The 22,297-nt window shown below is 41.4% G+C and overlaps 1 protein-coding gene across 4 annotated transcripts in view; it reads right to left on the bottom strand.

The window, feature by feature from the left end:
• The window catches only part of ralgapb (Ral GTPase activating protein non-catalytic subunit beta), a 109,704-nt gene that overhangs the window by 86,348 nt on the left and 1,059 nt on the right, over positions 1-22,297 (bottom strand). For all 4 annotated transcript variants that reach the window (XM_062057071.1, XM_062057078.1, XM_062057087.1 and 1 more), the window contains exons 2-5: positions 12,146-12,364; positions 8,896-9,098; positions 8,653-8,819; positions 8,385-8,571 (exon numbers count right to left, since the gene is read on the bottom strand). In XM_062057071.1, coding sequence (XP_061913055.1) covers positions 8,385-8,571; positions 8,653-8,819; positions 8,896-9,098; positions 12,146-12,322 — 734 coding nt within the window. In that variant the 5' untranslated portion in view covers positions 12,323-12,364. The remainder of the gene's footprint in view (positions 1-8,384; positions 8,572-8,652; positions 8,820-8,895; positions 9,099-12,145; positions 12,365-22,297) is intronic.

Here is a 22,297-nt window from a genome sequence, read left to right as displayed (position 1 = left end):
GAAGAAAAGGACCGCGCGTACGAAGCGTATTCCCAGTTTGATCGTTTAATGAAAGACAGTTCCGTTTCAATGGCAGACTACATAATTGACTTTGAGCAGCGATACAATCGAATTAAAAAGTACGACATGGCGCTTCCAGATGCTGTGTTAGCCTTCAAGTTGTTGGACACGGCCTGCCTCGATGAGAAAAACAGACAACTTGCACTAACGGCGTGCCCCGACCTAAAGTTTGCGTCCATGAAGTCGGCACTCAAGCGGATTTTTGGAGCGAAAACGGCGCCAGGTTTGTCGCACGGGATTCAACTAAACCAAGATGCAGCTTTCTTCACTGAACAACGACAACGACAAGGACAGGGAAGACGGAACACGTTTCAACAGAAGAGTGAAAGGACACCGTTGCCGGGCACCAACCCATTGGATAAGTTCGGTAAGCGTTCAAGATGTGCCGTTTGTCAAAGCACATTTCATTGGGCCAAGGACTGTCCTTACAAGAAGAACGAACAAGTAAGACTAACAGAAGACGAAAATGTAGAAGAAGTTAACATAACGTTGTTGACAAATGACCCTATGTCTGACGCTGAGATTTTCATAACTGAATCCCTGGGATCAGCCATCATAGACACGGCATGCACTCGTACAGTATGTGGGGAGAAATGGCTTGACAGTTATGTTAGTTGTCTCAGTCAAGAGCAGACAGACAAAATGATGAGGACAGAAAACACCAGTTCAAGACCATTTCGTTTTGGAGATGGCAACTTAGTATATTCCACCAGAAAAGTGAAACTACCTGCCAAAATAGGACAAACAAAATGTCACATTGAGACAGAAGTGGTCAACGCTGACATTCCACTGCTGCTGAGTAAGTCCTCACTGAAGAAGGCAGGAACTGTTTTAGATATGGAGAATGACAGAGCAGTGATGTTTAAACAGCAGATTCCTCTTGAGTTCACCAGCTCAGGACACTACTGTGTGGACATAAGAGACAAAAACAGCACAACACAGCAAATGAAAGATGACGTGATACTTGCAGCGACAGCTGAAGATGAAGTCCTGACAGTGACAGAAAACATGTCTTCAGCCGAAAAGCGCAAAATCCTTCTCAAGCTACACAAACAGTTTGGCCACGCATCTGCAGACAGGCTGCAGAGGCTAATTCAAAGCTCGGGTAATAAAGACAAGGACTGCCTCACTATTTTGCAACAAATAGTGCATGATTGTGACATATGTCAGAGATACAGCAAAGCGAAGCCGAGGCCAGCTGTTGGTCTGCCTCTAGCTACAGAATATAATGAGACGGTGGCGGTGGACCTGCATGAGTTGGAGCCAGGAGTGTGGTATCTACATGTGATCGACCAATTCACCCGGTTCAGTGCAGGAAGCATTGTGAAGACAAAGAAGGCCTCTGAAATGGTCAACGCCCTCATCCACACATGGATAAGTGTTCACGGCCCTCCTCGTATTTTGTACAGCGACAACGGTGGAGAGTTCAATAATGAAGAGTTTCGTGACATGGCCGAAAACTTCAACATCGAGACGAGGACAACAGCAGGATACAGTCCCTGGAGCAACGGGCTGTTGGAGAGACACAATCAGACTCTCACCGACATCCTACTGAAGGTGAGACGGGAAAATGGATGTGACTGGCACACTGCCCTAGACTGGGCTCTTATGGCTAAGAACTGTATGCACAGTGTTCATGGTTATAGCCCACATCAACTGGTATTTGGTCAAAACCCTAACCTTCCCTCTGTATTAATTGATAAACTACCTGCACTCGAAGGCACTACTGTTAGTGCAAGGGTAGGACAACACATATCAGCGTTGCATGCTTCTAGGAAGGCTTTCACTGAAGCTGAATGTTCAGAGAGAATAAGGAGAGCGTTACGTAAGCAGCTCAGATCCACAGATGAAAAATATGAGACAGGAGACAAGGTCTATTACAAACGAGCTGACAGTACAGAGTGGAAGGGACCAGGGATAGTTATTGGTCAGGATGGGGCTGTTGTATTTGTAAGACATGGTGGTATCCTTGTTAGAGTACATCACTTGAGGCTTAATAAGTTACACACAACTGCTCAAAGTGAGGTTCTCGATGACACAAACAGTGAGATAATTGTACAGAATCAAGCAGCAGACAGTGAAAACACAGATGTAGTGAACAGAGCCACAGGTGGCTCATTCAGTACACAAAACACAGATGCTGATAACGAACAGGAAAGTGACAGAGAGTCCAATGCAGGAGAGGGAGCTCATTCGTTAGTGACTCATAATGATGTAATTCAAACTCAAATGGAGCACAATGTCTATAATGATAACCCTGTTATTCCTGTGTCCAGTGTCAAGGTAAAAGCGGGACATACTGTAACCTTTATGAAAAGTGATGAAAGTGTTCTATGTAAAGCAAAAGTCCTAGGTAGAGCAGGCAAAGCCACAGGAGGGTATAAAAATTGGTATAACCTGCAATTTATTGAAAATGATGGGAGTCATGGTCAAAAAGAAGCTGTTGATCTGTCACGTGTGAATAGTCTCAGCATTGAGTCCGATTCAGAAGTCATGGATGCTGATGTACTTATAACAAAAGACATATCATTTGATGAAGCTAAACAAATAGAGATTGAAAACTGGAACAATAATAATGTTTTTGAAGAAGTTGAAGATACAGGCCAAAGATGTGTTTCCACCCGTTGGGTCTGTAGTCTAAAAGAAACTGAGAACGGTATTGTGCCTAAAGCTAGACTTGTAGCCAGGGGTTTTGAAGAGTTCAATATCCAACAGGTGCAAAAAGATTCACCAACCTGTGCTTCTGAATCCCTGAGGTTATTGCTAGCAGTGATTAGCCAAAATCAGTGGAAGGTCCATTCTATGGACATTAAATCTGCCTTTTTGCAAGGCATGGAGTTATCAAGGGACATTCATGTTCACCCCCCCCCCAGAAGCAAACAGTAAAGGGGTGCTATGGAAACTTAAGAAATGTGTATATGGTCTTGCTGATGCATCACTTTATTGGTATAATAGAGTGAAAGAAATAATGCTGAGCACAAGTGGTAAAGTGTCACAAGTGGATCCTGCAGTCTTTTATTGGTTGGATGAACAATGCAAAGTTAAAGGGGTACTTGCATGTCATGTGGATGATTTTCTCTGGGCAGGTTCACAAAACTTTGTAACTGATGTGATTCCTCGACTGAAGTGTGCGTTCCGTGTGGGACGTGAGGAACATGATAATTTCTGCTATGTAGGAATGGACATTGCCACTGTAAATGGTGTAATTGAGATGAATCAGCAGGGCTATATTGACAACATGCAACCCATAAACATGCAGCCAGCACGTGCTATACAGAGAGATTCAGCTCTTAGTGAAACGGAAAGAGAGCAGCTGAGATCAAAAATAGGACAAATTCTTTGGGTTGCAAAACAAACTAGACCTGATGTTATGTTTGACGCTTGTATTTTGGCATCTATTCTGAAAAATGCTACTGTGCAGTCCATTCATGATGCAAATAAGGTGATTCGTAAACTTAAAGCAGGAAAGGTTACTCTGAAATTTCAACATTTGGGTAATAATGATGCTTTGAACTTGACTGTCTTCAGTGATGCCTCGCTGGGAAACTTGCCTGATGGAGGTACTCAAGGAGGGACATTGATCACTCTCATGGGGGAAAACGGGAAGTTTTCTCCTCTCTGTTGGCAATCTAAGAGGATCAGGCGTGTGGTGCGGAGCACCCTTGCGGGAGAGACACTCGCTATGTCGGATGGAATAGACAATGCTATTTTCCTTTCTACTCTTTTTTCGGAGCTCACTACTGGGACCACCAAATTAAATGCTCCCACGTTGGTCTGTGTGACTGACAATCACTCTCTTTATGATGCCCTTAAGTCCACTAAACAGGTCACAGAGAAGAGACTTCGGTTGGATATAAGGGGGATCAAGGAGCTCATTCAGAGTAAAACAATCAAAAAGGTGCTCTGGTCAGTGACAAAAGCCCAACTAGCTGACTGTCTGACGAAAAAGGGGGCATCATCCCTAGTGCTCTTGAAAGCACTATGTGAAGGACTGTGGAATCCACCCTAATTGGAATTCACCCTAATTGTTGTTTAAAAAAAAAAAATAAAAAACACAGGCGAGAATGCTGATTGTATTTTGTTATTTTCTTGAATGTTTTTCAATTGCCTTTTCCCTTGTTGCACTTGGCTTTTGTTTTTCTTATTTTAAAGAAAGAAGAGGGAGATTGTTAACGTGTGTTGTTCTCCAATGAACACTTTACGACAGTTCTATGTTTCCCTTTACGGCTATTCATGCTGGAGGCGGGGCAGTGGGGGCTGCTGGGATATGGCATGTCATGGAGGGAACTATGTTGACATGTCGGCTGCCTCAGTGTCTGAATAAAACTCAATATACGTTGTCTACTAAGTCTATATCAACACTGGACACCCATACTAGAATAGCATCGCAGTACTAATCAATCAAAAATGCTAAAAGACTCTGTTGAAAAGTACCGGATCCCCATTTTATTTAAGTATTATTTTTAACTGGCATGACGGCACGCCATAGTCACGTCATGACATTGCTGGTTTTACGAGCAGAGGAGCATGTTCGGCAGCGCACGCTCACACACACACACACACACACACACACACACACACACACACACACACACACACACACACACACACACACACACACACACACACACACACACACACACACACACACACACACACACACACACACACACACACACACACACACACACACACACACACACACAGTACTTACAAGCAGACAGTGTGTAGACAGAAAAGAGAGAATGGACGCATTTTGGTCTAAAAACTAAAGATAAAGGTGAAGTTATAACACTGAAACGCCCTCAGGGAGCGGTGCTTTAAGACATGGCTAGCTAGCAGCTAACATCCATCCACAGTCGGCAGTGTTTTAGCTACTTCTAAATCACTAATCCTTGTCTCCATGGCGACAAAGTAAGTTTCTTACACGTAACATTATCACTGGAGGACTAGGAATAGCCAAACATGCTTCATTACACACCGTAGGATACAATAGCTTTGATTGATTGATTGATTTAAGCTTTTATTAGTAGATTGCACAGTACAGTACGTATTCCGTACAATTGACCACTAAATGGTAACACCCGAATAAGTTTTTCAACTTGTTTTAGTCGTGGTCCACTTAAATTGATTCAGCGTCACCGCTAACAAAAGCTAGCGCGCCTGAATGTAGACAAATGCCATGGGTGGATTTACACCTGACATCCACTGTAATGATACCAAGTACAAGAGCGTATTTAGTCGATACTACTATGATTACTAGGGTTGTAACGGTACACAAAAATTTTGGTTTAGAGGTCACTGTTCGGTTCATTTTTGGTACAGTAAGAAAACAAGAAAATATATATTTTTTGGTTATTTATTTACCAAATTTGTAAACAATGGCTTTATCCTTTTAACATTGGGAACACTATAATAATTCTGCCCACGTTAATCAACACAGAAAAAGGTAAAGTGAAATAACAGACAGACAGGGCTTTGCTGTCCGTAACACACACACACACACACACACACACACACACACACACACACACACACACACACACACACACACACACACACACACACACACACACACACACACACACACACACACACACACACACACACACACACACACACACACACACACACACAGCAAAATGAGCTAACGTTACGCTAAAAGCGAATTAGCCTTCACCTCAAGCCAGGACTGCGAGCGAGCTGAACCGCCTTTTATATTTCTAGAAGGTCAACGGGCTCATAGGGATGTTACTAGTAGTTGATTGGGAGGTGTTTATTATAATTTGGGGAGATTCCGCTGCCTGATGCTTACCTGCTAAACTCTAAGCACTGACTACATGCGCTCTGAATACGCACTGCTGATTGGCTGTTACTGCTCTGTTTGTAACCAATCAGATGGTTGTGTGGGTGGGACAATGCTGGGTGCTGTGTAGAGGACTGACAGAGACAGAGGCAGAAGGAAGCGGAGGCGGCTACTTAATATGTTCGTGTGGAAACTTGTTCGGTACACCTCCGAACCGAACCGAACCCCCTGTACCGAAACGGTTCAATACAAATACACGTTCTGTTACACCCCTAATGATTACATTTATATTTTTTATCGTTCCAAAATATTTTTTCACATAATGTTTATAAACTCAGTAAATACGTCCCTCGACACATGAGGACTTTGAATATGACCAATGTATGATCCTGTAAATACTTGGTATCGGATCGATACCTAAATTTGTGGTATCATCCAAAACTAATGTAAAGTATCAAACAACAGAAGAATAAGTGATTATTACATATTAACAGAAGTGTAAAAACAGAAAAAAAACATTAATTAACAGTAAATGAACAAGTAGATTATTAATAATTTTTTACAGTTTGTCCCTCATAATGTTGACAAAATAAAAGAATGATAAATGACACAATATGTTACTGCATACGTCAGCAGACTAATTAAAAGTCTTTGTTTGTTTACTTATATATAAAAGACAAGTTGTCTAGTATGTTCACTATTTTATTTAAGGACTAAATTGCAATAAGAAACATATGTTTAAAGGCCTACTGAAAGCCACTACTACCGACCACGCAGTCTGATAGTTTATATATCAATGATGAAATCTTAACATTGCTACACATGCCAATACGGCCGGGTTAACTTATAAAGTGACATTTTAAAATTCCCGAGAAATATCCGGCTGAAACATCGCGGTATGATGACGTATGCGCGTGACGAAGTCCGAGTAACGGAAGTTATGGTACCCCGTAGAATCCTATACAAAAAGCTCTGTTTTCATTTCATAATTGCACAGTATTCTGGACATCTTTTGCAATTTTTTTAATGAACAATGAAGGCTGCAAAGAAGACAGTTGTAGATGGGATCAGTGTATTAGCAGCGGACTACAGCAACACAACCAGGAGGACTTTGTTGGAGCGCTAGCCGCGCTAGCCGCCGACTTCACCTTGACTTCCTACGTCTCCGGGCCGCCAAACGCATCGGGTGAAGTCCTTCGTCCTTCTGCCGATCGCTGGAACGCAGGTGAGCACGGGTGTTGATGAGCAAATGAGGGCTGGCTGGCGTAGGTGGAGAGCTAATGTTTTTAGCATAGCTCTGTGCAGTCCGGTTGCTAAGTTAGCTTCAATGGCGTCGTTAGCACAGCATTGTTAACCTTCGCCAGCCTGGAAAGCATTAACCGTGTATTTACATGTCCACGGTTTAATAGTATTGTTGATTTTCTATCTATACTTCCAGTCAGGGGTTTATTTCTTTTGTTTCTATATGCAGTTAAAGCAAGATGCTATCACGTTAGCTCGTAGCTAAAGCATTTTGCCGATGTATTGTCGTGGAGATAAAAGGCACTGAATGTCCATTTCGCGTTCTCGACTCTCATTTTCAAGAGGATATAGTATCCGAGGTGGTTTAAAATACAAATCTGTGATCTACAATAAAAAAAGGAGTGTGGAATCCAATGAGCCAGCTTGTACCTAAGTTACGGTCAGAGCGAAAAAAGATACGTCCATCGCTGCCTCTCAAGTCATTCACTGTAACGTTCCTCATCTACGAATCTTTCATCCTCGCTCAAATTAATGGGGTAATCATCACTTTCTCGGTCCGAATCTCTCTCGCTCCATTGTAAACAACGGGGAATTGTGAGGAATCCTAGCTCCTGTGACGTCACGCTACTTCCGGTACAGGCAAGGCTTTTTTTTATCAGCGAGCAAAAGTTGCGAACTGTATCGTCGATTTTCTCTACTAAATCCTTTCAGCAAAAATATGGCAATATCGCGAAATGATCAAGTATGACACATAGAATGGATCTGCTATTCCCGTTTAAATAAAAAAAAATCATTTCAGTAGGCCTTTAATGTATCCTAAGATTTTTTGTTCAAATAAAGACAATAATGTCACTTTTTGTGGTCCCCTTTATTAAGAAAAGTATGGAAATACATTCATGTACCAGTACCAAAATATTGGTATGGGGACAACCCTAGTGCCTAGTGTTTGGCAGTGGAGCTATAAATAGCCTCTCGCGCAGCATACGGAATCGCTCGACAGGAAGTTATCAGAGTAGTGCTGATTGTAATTTCTTCGACACGGTTCTTTCGCGATTTTAAGAGTAAACATTTTTAAAGCATTTTAAGTCAATCATTTTTAATGGAAAACTATAGTTTTTACCAGTGGGTGATCAAAAAGCATACTCATTAGGGGTAGTTGTTGGCAGGTATGAAGACAGCATAATTCCATTCCAGATGTTACATATGACGTCACTTGCCTTTTTCTTTTTCATTCACACCATGGTAAAGCAGTTTAAAACAAGTCATTTGGACTGACCTGGAGGTGAGGGCGCAGGCCACTCGACTCCACTGCTCCACAACCGGCGGGTGGTGTCTCCAGTTGGCCAGCATCTCCCTCGCCGTCTTCCAGTACGGCGGTGTGGGAAAGCAGCGGGCGCACGCCAGCAGCCACACCTCGAACAGCACGGCCATTAGTTTCTCCGCCAGTTTCTCGGCCACGCCCACTGAAAACAAAACAAAAAAACAAGATGGCGGCGCACGATGCCGGTAACATGGGCATTCCACACAAGTGTGCGTGGAGCTACCTCCGACTGTGGGCGGGGCGAGCAAGGTGTCGTTAATGCGAAGCAGGAAGAGCAGCAGCACCTCCCAGGTCTCCCTCGCCAGCGAGAGGGATTCTCGTGCCAGTTTCTGCACGGCGGTCAGGACCTGCTGGCAAAGCCTGATGTGGTTCAAGCTGTGCTGCTCGGGCCTGGAAGGAACGATTTGACACACGGTCCTTAAACACGCCGAGCAACCGCGTGGGCAAATGTGACGCACGGGCCCACCTGGGTACGAAAACGTTGTAGAGATGCTTGAGGATGGTCTGCACGTACATGTTGGGCTCCTTGACCACGGGCTGAGGCATGGAGTCTCGGGGCGACACCAAGGCCATCATCCAGTCCGTGTAGACGTCCACACACAGCTTTACCGTGTCGCCCTCCAGGGGGAGCGTGAGGCCGTAGCACAGCACCTCCATGGTCCACTTCACCTTTAGGGGACAAGCATTCAGCGCTAGGACTACATAGTCCACTTTAAAGCACAAGCTGTGATGTTTGTGGAAAACCACGAGTCTAAGAAGAATGTTGCATCTCAGGGGTGTCCAGACTTTTTCTACTGAAAAATGTAAGCAATCGGGGGCCATTTCCATATTTCTCATTTTCAAAATAATTACAATTATTGTAATTATTTTGAGGGTTTCTCCGACATGAAAACGATCATGTGGACAGCAAGATAACTGCAGCCACACCTTCAAAATATATATATTTTGTTTTTTCATTCAAGAAAACACTTTTTTTAACATGAAAAAAAATTTAAGTGATGTATCGTATTAATGGATATACCGTAAATTGTCTATAATTTACGTACTATTGACTAAAATAAGTTGGAAAAACGGCTCAAATATAATAAAAACATTCCTCATTGCTTTACTTTGAAGAAGAAAAAAAAAGTTAATCGAAATGGCCTGTCAGAAGCGTGTCAGCAGTTGGTGGTGCACATAAGTGAGTTGACACCCGGCAAAAGTAAGGAGGGAAAGTGGAAAAGTATTTTAATCTAATTAAAGCATTTCTTGTTCAAGCTAGTGTAAACCACACGCAATCTTTAGACATAACTACCGACAATAACGTCTCATTTACGCCGTGTGCGTCTTCCAACCTCTGTTTGGGCATCTCTGTGTGGAGTGTGCATTTGTCCCCGTGTGTGCGGATTTTCTAAGGACACCCCATCTTCCTCCCATATTCATGTTAGGTTCATTGGAGACTGCAAATTGTCCATAGATATGAGTGTTAGTGTGAAGGATTGTTTATATACAGTATGTGCCACGCTAATTTGAGTTAGCATGTCTATAAGCTAGTCCATTGTATGTTAGCATTAAGCTAGCAGCATTAGAGCTCAACCTTCATTCTGCATAATTGTATTGCTTTTTTCAGTTCATTCAAAGTTATATTCTTAATCTAAGGTGATTCCTACATGTATGTGCACTTCATGTGTGTATACAATGTATTTTCTTTAGTGTGTTTTGTTTTACAGTGACTGTATAGTGAAGAATATCAACAAAACACCTAAAGTTAAATCTAATTCAAAGGACTATTTACATATTTGGCAAATAAAATTGCAAGATTCAAATAGGGCAGAATAAAGTGTAGCCTGTGTTTTACCTTTGACAACAAGCAGCAACAATTAAAACTGCATTGAACAAAGAGAGCACAGTCTACCAAGTCAAATATCTTGTGTGAAGGCTGATTGTGGTTCTGATATAAGAAAAAAAAAATAATAATAATGGTATTATTAATAACTAATATTGTTTTTAAATATACATAACATATTTGTTTAGCCTTTTTAAAGAAAATATATGCATCATTGCAAATTAAATTCATCATGTCATACATAGGCTGATGTCATATTGACCACGCCCCCATCACCACGTATATAATGGCAATCTATAGGAAACCCTGCAATATCTCTTGCAACCGTTACGGCTTACCTCAATTTGGCTGAGAGTTATAAAGGTGACCCAAAATGGTCTCAGTCATTAAAGTAGCAGTTCATTTGAAAAACAAGTTGCCTCTATATTTAAGCATTTATCATATATATAGTGTGTGAATGTTGTCTGTCTATCTGTGTTGGCCCTGTGATGATAGATAGATAGATAGTACTTTTTTGAGATTGCGACTTGTCCAGGGTGTACCCCGCCTTCCGCCCGAATGCAGCTGAGATAGGCTCCAGCACCACTCGCGACCCCGGAAGGGACAAGCGGTAGAAAATGGATGGATGGATGGATATCTGATTTATGGCACCAAAAGACATACAAAGTTTGCGAGTAAATCGATACGATCAAAATAATATCAATCTCACGGAGATTCCTGAGCCATTTCGAAAACATAATGAGCAAGCCAGTTACGTGATCCCACAGATCCCTTCCCCATCAACAACAGTGCTAATCATTAAAGGTGGGGAAATCATACATTTTTAGACGCATCGCAATTCGGACATGGACGATTATAAAATCGATTAGTAAACGTAAATAATTGATCATTGATTTAATTATTGTGAATAAAGAAATGCAGACAGTTCTAACTGACTGACTGTTTCACTTGCAAGTGCTCTGTGTGTGTGTTGAGTCAAATGCGCCTTAGCTCATATTACCAGCAATGTCACCAGGCGCGCCGTCATTTCCATGAAAAAAAAAAAGGACCGGTATTTTTCAAATTCAGTATAGCACCTTTTTTTAATTCATTAGAATACCGTACAACCGTAGAATCGATCAACTTCCCATCTATCCATTGACAAAGTAAATTATTTTTTAAAGTTTTCTGCACCTTTTTGTCAAAGAACACCCTGTTTTTATGGCAAAAATACAAAATATGCAATATCTCCCCCCCAAAAAACAATCAGAGCAGTACATTTTAAGTGAAGTAATTGAAGCCTTAAACAGGTAAATCATTCAAAACAACATTGCTTTATGTTTATTATTGTTTTTGAGCAATGACAGTTAAAAATAAATCGGGGTCAGTATGAATTTGTATTCCATTTGGTAGCCACACTTTAGCGGGCAAAGGGAAATGACACCTGTAGGCGCCACTTTGGGCATCCACGGTTTACATTTTTCGAAAATTATTACGGACCACACCGAAGAAACTCTAGGGGGTGCTCGCGGCCCAACCATAGTCAAGAAACACTGCTTTAGACACTTGAAAGTGCCTCTAGGCCACGTGAATGCAACCCAGCAATCATTTGTACCAACATGTATCTTAATTCATTGATGACAGTTTTAAAGTCAAACCAAAAAAAGCCGGCGTGGCAGCTTTGTGTCATCATTGCAACTTTTTCTGGTACCATTTCACTTGTATGCTTTTATTCTACTTTTTATGTTAATTTCACATTTAAAATGTCGCGCAGGCCTTAAAAAAAATTAGCTGCAGGCTGCAAATGGCCCCTGGTCAGCAATTTGGACAGCCCTGTTTTACTGTATCTCATTATGGAATCAGAAGAAGTGTAAATTCCAGCATGAAGGCGTTGAGAATGTATTCTTCTCACCTCCTTGTCCGTCTTGAGGATGTTCTCAGTGGCCACGGGGCTCACGGCCGTGCACAGAGGCTTGACCACGGCGTTGGCCACCTCCGTGCCCACGTTGGTGGGATAGGCGTGCAGCACGCTGAGATGGCCCTGGTCGCTCTGCACCACCAGCTGCAGCGAGCGCCACTCCGAGTACATGGTTGGCGGCGTTGCGATTCTACTCGCACCTTCTGCGCCCTCCTGTGGACACGCGGGTTCAAAGGTCAAGCAGGCACAGACGAGCATCTTATGCAGTTTCTTTTCAAGAACCGTTGCAAGAGTTTGACACAACTTTGAACACGGAGATGCTAATCCCTGCTTGTATTTCAAGGCACATAGATGATTGTAACGCCCTGCTTCCTGGTCTCCCTGACCAGGGGCGTCACTAGCTTTTAAGGACAGGGGGGGGCTTAGCCCCCAGGAGATGCAGGATGCGAGCGAACGTAGCGCACGAGCACAAAACTTCACAAACGGCTAACAAAGACTTAGAAATTATTCATTGTTATTATTATTATTTCAGTCGGTTTAGTTTCAATCTGTGTTCAGTACAACAACAAACATGGGTTTGCACAGTGACATTTTGTTTACAGCATCAACAAGAAACAATTACTTGCATGATCCTTCAAGATACACTGAAACACAATGAAAGTCATGGCATTAGCCTCTATGTTATTCATTCACAACATAGAGGCTAATGCCACCACTTTTGCTCACAATACAATAATTGTTTGTTCCCAAATATTTTGAAGTTGCACAGATTACATTTCGGGCACATATGTGACTAAAATGGTTGTAAATTCAAGCCCTGGAAATATTACTTAATTACTTGAATTAAAGTAATATCTGGATCGGGATAATTTGGCTTGTATATAATATATTTATATATATATATTATGGCAAGCCGTTAAGGAAATTAAATACATATGGAAGTCTGAATAGAAATGAGAAACATTTATATATACAGTAAATAAGAAAGACTTAGTCTGCTGATCTGAAAAAGAGCCAAAGCTGTCAAAGAGCTGAGGGACCATCTTCAAAGTGCAATGCTGAAACAAATAATGCAAACAATAAAATGTAACTTCCAGGGCTTGAGATTAATGTAGTCCCGTCGTCCCGGGTACGGTAAAAAAAAAATGCACAGGACGAAATTAAATGCTCCCCGGGACGATGGCTTTTAACCATTTTTTTTGTTTTTCTTTTTATGTATTTATTCATTTTACATTTTATATTAAATGTCTTGGTTTTTCCTCCCTCTGAAAATCCTATGAAATGTTTAACAAGCCATCCTATAATAATACAACAGCTATTAATGTAACAATACAATAAAACAAATATATTTAATGATGTTGTTTTCATTATTTTAACAATAGGCTAATGTATAGTACTTTATATAGATTCTACAAGAAACACAAAACTTAAAAACTAAATTATTTACAATTTCAGACACAAGGTTCTTGTTCTGCAGTGCTGTGTGCTAATGTGCTTCGTACACCTGCCAGACTGCAAGCAAGGTCGCAGAGAAAATGCGGACTGGATTTTGAGTGATGTGGGCATTTTCTATATGAACAAGTGGAATGGATTGGATACCGACGCACTAAAGGGGCTCTCTACCTTACACTATGAAGTGAGGGGAAACTGAGTTAATAATGACAGGTTATATGATTATTTATTTAAACTCATATTCGGGCCACTTTATAATGAATATGTCGGCATGTATTTGTAAAAAAAAAAAATTTAAACACCAAATTATTTAGGGGGGCGCTTAAGAACATTTTAGAGGGGCTTGAGCCCCCCTAAAATAGGCCTAACAACGCCAATGTCCCTGACAAACACCAGAAGGCAGGCACACATTACACCAGTTTTAAAAACTCTGCATTGGCTCCCCATGTGTTGCAGGATCCATTTGAAGATTATTTTTATGGTTTTATAATCTTATTTTTCAGATTAAATTCCTTGCAATAGCTCGTTGAGAAATGTTGTTCTTAAACTGTTTGACAATTTGCTCGCGCATTTGTTCACAAAGTGGTGACCCTCGCCCCATCCTTGTTTGTGAATGACTGAGCATTTCATAGAAGCTGCTTTTACACCCAATCATGGCACCCACCTAAGCCTGTTCACCTGTGGGATGTTCCAAATAAGTGTTTGATGATCATTCCTCAACTTTCTCAGTCTTTTTTGCCACTTGTGCCAGCTTTTTTGAAACATGTTGCAAGCATCAAATTCCAAATGAGCTAATATTTGCAAAAGATAAAGTTTTCCAGTTTGATTGTTAAGTATCTTGTCTTTGCAGTCTATTCAATTGAATACAAGTTGAAAAGGATTTGCAAATCATTGTATTCTGTTTTTATTTACCATTTACACAACGTGCCAACTCCACTGGTTTTGGGGGTTTATACCTTCTACATCGCTAGCTATAGCGTCTGCGTTTCCTCTTCATCCACCATGTTTGAAAGTTGCAAAAAGGGTGCATATTTTCCTCTTAAGTTGTTTATATTCAGACAAGGCAAGCACAAAAATAGCTTTTTAGTCATCTTTGATTTCCGACATCGTAACTGGAACGCTCACAACTCGGTTGTGAGGTTTCCAACTTCCCAGGTAAATGGAACGCAGCAGAAGACTGAAGCAAACTGAAGCTTTGTCTACACTAGGCCGGATAACTCCTTAAACGAATAATTATTTAGCCTAAGCCCCGTTTCAGCCACACTAAACCATCGTTTAAGGTAACCCTCCTTGGATAATTTTTTACACGGGTAAGTGCGCCGTGTATTTCTTGAATCTCCGGCTCTTAGCTTTGTATGGACTCATTGATCGTTTACAGACTGAGTTCGGAGAGGAAGTGAAGTCTGAAAGACCGCGCCCCACACAGGAAGTGATGTCAGAAAGAATGCGCCACAGCCAGCTTCATAACACTGGAAAGATGGAGGCGAGTCATCCAGACATGCCAGTGTTTGTCATTCTTCTACATGTACAGACGCTTGTGGAAATCACACATGAATACCTTAAGTGAAAGCGATTGCAGCTATTTTGGATACAACACTTCTCAGATGCCAAGAGAACTTTCCAATGTCCGGGTCAGCTGCGATTCTACTTACCGAAAAACTTTGTCCATTTGTCGATGGAGAGTCAACGAAAATGCGGTCTCCCGTGGATTTGAAAAAAAAGGTAGCGTGTGCTTTGTATTACCTGGCCGACTGGCAAAGCAGACTGTATCAGTTATTGTCCGCCATGTATGTCGCGGACTCAACGTCTAGGTCCAGAGTATATAAAGTCACCAAAAAGGAATGGACAATGAAAGGCCTACTGAAACCCACTACTACCGACCACGCAGTCTGATAGTTTATATATCAATGATGAAATCTTAACATTATAACACATGCCAATACGGCCGGGTTAACTTATAAAGTGACATTTAAAATTTGCCGCTAAACTTCCGGTTCGAAACGCCTCTGCGGATGACGTATGCGCGTGACGTAGCCCGGCGAACACGGGTATGCCTTCCACATTGAAGCCGATACGAAAAAGCTCTGTTTTCATTTCATAATTCCACAGTATTCTGGACATCTGTGTTCGTGAATCTGTTTCAATCATGTTCATTGCATTATGGAGAAGGAAGCCAAGCAAGCAAAGAAGAAAGTTGTCGGTGCGAAATGGACGTATTTTTCGAACGTAGTCAGCCACAACAGTACACAGCCGGCGCTTCTTTGTTTACATTCCCGAAAGATGCAGTCAAGATGGAAGAACTCGGATAACAGAGACTCTAACCAGGAGGACTTTTGATTTGGATACACAGACGCCTGTAGAGAACTGGGACAACACAGACTCTTACCAGGATTACTTTGATTTGGATGACAAAGACGCAGACGTGCTACTGTGAGTATGCAGCTTTGGCTTTTTTTTGCGTATGTACGTAACTTTTTTAAAATATATAAGCTTTATGAACCTTGGGTTAGGTGAACGGTCTTTTGGGCTGAGTGATTGTGTGTGTTGATCATGTGTTTGAATTGTATTGGCGTGTTCTATGGAGCTAGGAGCTAGCAGAGGAGCTAGGAGCTAGCATAACACGTACCGTACCTTACGTGCGCGTCACGTACGTAACTTTTTAAAAATATATAAGCTTTATGAACCTTGGGTTAGGTGAACGGTCTTTTGGGCTGAGTGATTGTGTGTGTTGATCAGGTGTTTGAATTGTATTGGCGTGTTCTATGGAGCTAGGAGCTAGCAGAGGAGCTAGGAGCTAGCATAACAAACACGCAGGTGTTATTATGCAGGATTAATTTGTGGCATATTAAATATAAGCCTGGTTGTGTTGTGGCTAATAGAGTATATATATGTCTTGTGTTTATTTACTGTTGTAGTCATTCCCAGCTGAATATCAGGTACCGTGAGTATGCAGCCTTGGCTGCTAAACATTCGATAACTTGACCGTATGTGCGCGTCACGTACGTAACTTTTTAAAAATATATAAGCTTTATGAACCTTGGGTTAGGTAAACTGTCTTTTGGGCTGAGTGATTGTGTGTGTTGATCAGGTGTTTGAATTGTATTGGCGTGTTCTATGGAGCTAGGAGCTAGCAGAGGAGCTAGGAGCTAGCATAACAAACACGCAGGTGTTTTTATGCAGGATTAATTTGTGGCATATTAAATATAAGCCTGGTTGTGTTGTGGCTAATAGAGTATATATATGTCTTGTGTTTATTTACTGTTGTAGTCATTCCCAGCTGAATATCAGGTCACCCTCGGCTCTCACAGCATCTTCCCTATCTGAATAGCTTCAACTCCCCACTAGTCCTTCACTTGCACTTTACTCATCCACAAATCTTTCATCCTCGCTCAAATTAATGGGGAAATTGTCGCTTTCTCGGTCCGAATCTCTCTCACTTCATGCGGCCATCATTGTAAACAATAGGGAACTTTGCGTATATGTTCAACTGACTACGTCACGCTACTTCCGGTAGGTGCAAGCCTTTTTTTTATCAGATACCAAAAGTTGCAATCTTTATCGTCGTTGTTCTATACTAAATCCTTTCAGCAAAAATATGGCAATATCGCGAAATGATCAAGTATGACACATAGAATAGATCTGCTATCCCCGTTTAAATAAAAAAAATTCATTTCAGTAGGCCTTGAAGGTGAAGGCAAAAGAGTGAGGAGTGTCCTGACCAGATATCTAGATCCCTAGATTGCTTGTTGTCAAATGTTTTTAATCACATTTTTTACGTATCTAATAAAGATTTGATTAATTTATGATGGCTCAGGTGTGATTCCCTACAATAGGGCCCCATAGCACACTGGATTCCATTTAATTGAAATACCACAACACTGGATATTGTTCAGATAAGTTACATTTAAGAACTTGCACATAAAGCAACATTGGAGGTGACTATGACGTGCGCATTTTTTCACGCATGCGTACTAGGTCACATTGCGCTGGGAGACGGAGGGATCAGGGGGTCTTAAACGACCATTGTGTGTGTATGTGTGTGGACACGGATAAGATTAGGTGGGATTTACCCTGGATAACCTTATCCAGCTTAGTGTAAACGGGGCCTGAGCTTGTCTCACGACCAGCCAATGAGGTGTCAAGTTTCCGGTCACGTGACACGGGTCGACAGGAAGTGAGTCTGGAGTTTTGAAGTAGAGATGGGATTTATGGCTCCTTTATAGTTCTTTTGAAAATAAATAGCAACAAAATAATCACTGGTAGCCGGCTGAGATAAGCTCCAGCACCCCCCGCGACTCCGAAAGGGACAAGCGGTAGAAAATGGACGGATGGATGGATGATGGCTCAGGTGTGATTCACTACAATAGGGCCCCACAGCACACTGGATTAGAGTTAATTGAAATACCAAAACACTGGATATTGTTCAGATAAATTACATTTAAGAACTTGCACACAAAGCAACACTGGAGGTGACTATGACATGCGCATTTTTTCGCGCATGCGTACTAGGTCGCATTGCGCCAGCGGACGGAGGGGGGCTTAAACGACCATTGGGTGTGTGTGGACACGGATAAGGTTAGGTGGAATTTACCCTGGATAACCTTATCCGGCTTAGTGTAAACGGGGCTTTAGGCCACAGATTCAAGAAATATACGGCGCACTTAGCCGTGTAAAAACTCGTCCAAGGAGGGGGACCTTAAACGATAGTTTAGTGTGGCTAAAACGGGGCATAGGCTAAATAATTATTCGTTTAAGGCAGACCTGGGCAATTATTTTGACTCAGGGGGCCAAATTTAGAGAAAAAAATGTGTCTGGGGGCCAGTATATCTATCTATCTATCTATGTTTACATATACTAATACACTAATACAAAAACTCACAATAGTTTTTGATTGGAAGCTAAAAACGTTATGACAGACAGCCTTAAAAAACGGAATGGAATTTTTATTTTTTTTACTGAATGAGGCACCCAGAATGTACAAGAAAATATAGACTGTGGGATTTAAATATATTAACTATAAACGATAAAACACTGAATATTGACAACGTATGAACGTCACACCCAACGTTCCCTCTAAGGTGCGTGCCTGCGCAATTGCGCACTGCTCACGCGTCCTCTGCGCAAAGCAAATTAATGCCGCGCAGAAAATCAAAAATCCCATCTGAACTTTAAACAAAATAAACACATTACAGTTTATTCTGTATGATTTTGCAATGCAACTCTGTGAGTCACAGGTGACAACAAGAGTGGCCCCAATGAATAAAACAATCCTTGTCAACAGTTCAATTATCGTCTGTCGAGACACTTTACGGACAGGAATTCCATCAATCACTTTATTGAGCAAAATTGTTTGTAACCACACCAAAAACATGAGTAAAAAAACCTTTTATCTATAAAAACTGGTAATTTTCTGCCATACAAACCAGGCTTAAACCAACGTTATCATCCGTCGTTTCAACAGAAGCCGCTCGCTCTGTCTCATCTGCACCAACACACGCACTCATGGCATTTAGCCAGTGCTGCGTTTATGGCCACACAAAAAGTCGGACAACCCCAACGCCACACAATGTGTAAATGCCAGGTTGTAACACTCTGACTCCTCAATCAGATGTGTGCTTATTTTACTGCCATTTATAAAGAATGTTAATCTAAGGATATTATTCATAAAATATTGTCACTAGATTTCATAAATGCTAATAGAAAGATGTATTTTACAGACAGAAAGTTACAGGAACTCAATGTAATCTCTGAAAGGGGTAACATTTATTTTAAAGGCAGGACCCGCAGCCAGACATACAATACTAGCACATAAGTCATGAAAAACATGTTTTTTTGTCATTGTCATTGTAAGAGGGCAAAATCACTTACTGTATATCAGAAAATTATTTTAATAAAACATTTAAATTGTTATGATGTCAGGTTTGGGACAGGTGTGACACTGGTGTGGCCACAGTGTGCACGTCTGATGTTGCTCACATGTGCTCCACTGAATGCTCAGGGAGTTTGTGCGTTTGCTCACACACATGAAAAATTAGAGGGAACATTGGTCACACCCCCTGTCGATCAACATATTTACAATCAAGCGAAACGCAACAAAAATGCAACAAACACAGCGGATAATGAATGCAAAGGGTACAAGCCCACCTACTATCTGATACATCACTAAGCTTTAGAACTTTGTTGTAAAAATCTGCTTCCGCGTCTGTCCCTGACACACGCATTTCAGGCTGGCCGCTCTGGAAACACTCTGTGGAAACGCTCCCCACCCACACTGCTTGGTGCCTCGTCTTGAGCTGCTGTGACGTAGATGACCATAGTAACTACAAACCCCGTTTCCATATGAGTTGGGAAATTGTGTTAGATGTAAATATAAACGGAATACAATGATTTGCAAATCATTTTCAAACCATATTCAGTTGAATATGCTACAAAGACAACATATTTGATGTTCAAACTGATATAAACATTTTTTTTTTTGCAAATAATCATTAACTTTAGAATTTGATGCCAGCAACACGTGACAAAGAAGTTGGGAAAGGTGGCAATAAATACTGATAAAGTTGAGGAATGCTCATCAAACACTTATTTGGAACATCCCACAGGCGAATAGGCAAATTGGGAACAGGTGGGTGCCATGATTGGGTATAAAATTAGATTCCATGAAATGCTCAGTCATTCACAAAAAAGGATGGGGCGAGGGTGACCACTTTGTCAACAAATGCGTGAGCAAATTGTTGAACAGTTTAAGAAAAACCTTTCTCAAGCAGCTATTGCAAGGTATTTAGGGAGTTCACCTTTTATGGTCCGTAATATCATCAAAGGGTTCAGAGAATCTGGAGAAATCACTGCACGTAATCAGCTAAGCCTGTGACCTTCGATCCCTCAGGCTGTACTGCATCAACAAGTGACATATCAGTGTGTAAAGGATATCACCACATGGGCTCAGGAACACTTCAGAAACCCACTGTCAGTAACTACAGTTGGTCGCTACATCTGTAAGTGCAAGTTAAAACTCTCCTCTGCAAGGGGAAAACCGTTTATCAACAACACCCAGAAACGTCGTCGGCTTCGCTGGGCCTGAGCTCATCTAAGATGGACTGATACAAAGTGGAAAAGTGTTCTGTGGTCTGACGAGTGCACATTTCAAATTGTTTTTGGAAACTGTGGGTGTCGTATCCTCCGGACCAAGGAGGAAAAGAACCATCCGGATTGTTATAGGCGCAAAGTTGAAAAGCCAGCATCTGTGATGGTATGGGGGTGTATTAGTGCCCAAGACATGGGTAACTTACACATCTGTGAAGGCGCCATTAATGCTGAAAGGTACATACAGGTTTTGGAGCAACATATGTTGCCATCCAAGCAACGTTACCATGGACGACCCTGCTTATTTCAGCAAGACAATGCCAAGCCACGTGTTACATCAACGTGGCTTCATAGTAAAAGAGGGCGGGTACTAGACTGGCCGGCCTGTAGTCCAGACCTGTCTCCCATTGAAAATGTGTGGCGCATTATGAAGCCTAAAATACCACAACGGAGACCCCCAGACTGTTGAACAACTTAAGCTGTACATCAAGCAAGAATGGGAAAGAATTCCACCTGAGAAGCTTAAAAAATGTGTCTCCTCAGTTCCCAAACGTTTACTGAGTGTTGTTAAAAGGAAAGGCCATGTAACACAGTGGTGAACATGCCCTTTCCCAACTACTTCGGCACGTGTTGCAGCCATGAAATTCGAAGTTAATTATTTGCAAAAAAAAATTAAGTTTATGAGTTTGAACATCAAATATCTTGTCTTTGTAGTGCATTCAATTGAATATGGGTTGAAAAGGATTTGCAAATCATTGTATTCCGTTTATATTTACATCTAATACGATTTCCCAACTCATATGGAAACGGGGTTTGTACATGAAAATATAGAATGTGGGATTTAAATATATTAACTATGAACGATAAAACACTGAATATTGACAACGTATGAACGTCACACCCCTGTCGATCAACATATTTACAATCAAGCGAAACGCAACAAAAATGCAACAAACACAGCGGATAATGAATGCAAAGGGTAAAAGCCCACCTACTATCTGATACATCACTAAGCTTTAGAACTTTGTTGTAAAAATCTCCTTCCGCGTCTGTCCCTGACACACGCATTTCAGGCTGGCCGCTCTGGAAACACTCTGTGGAAACGCTCCCCACCCACACTGCTCGGTGCCTCGTCTTGAGCTGCTGTGACGTAGATCAGTGGTCCCCAACCTTTTTGTAGCTGGGGACCGGTCAACGCTTGAAAATTTGTCCCACGGACCGGGGGGGGGGGAATTTTTTTTTTTTTTTTTCATAAAGAAATACTATCATGTGTGCTTACGGACTGTATCCCTGCAGACTGTATTGATCTATATTGACATACATACACAATATGTATATAATGTGTTTTTTATGTTGATTTAATTAAAAAAAAAATATATATATATATATATTATTTTTTTATTTCTTGCGCGGCCCGGTACCAATCGGTCCGCGGCCCGGTGGTTGGGGACCACTGACGTAGATGACCATAGTAACTAGTATATCATGCAAAAGCGCAGATTCCAACCATTGAAATACTTTGTATAGTTCAAGACTTACGGTCATTTGAAAACATCACTGCACATCATAATGGCAGCTACAGTTTCGATCTTAAAGCTCTAAAAAATTGAT

Source organism: Entelurus aequoreus, linkage group LG01 (assembly GCF_033978785.1).
Source record: "Entelurus aequoreus isolate RoL-2023_Sb linkage group LG01, RoL_Eaeq_v1.1, whole genome shotgun sequence".
In the NCBI taxonomy this organism is placed as follows: domain Eukaryota; kingdom Metazoa; phylum Chordata; class Actinopteri; order Syngnathiformes; family Syngnathidae; genus Entelurus; species Entelurus aequoreus.
This window is presented reverse-complemented; position numbering and strand designations above follow the sequence as displayed.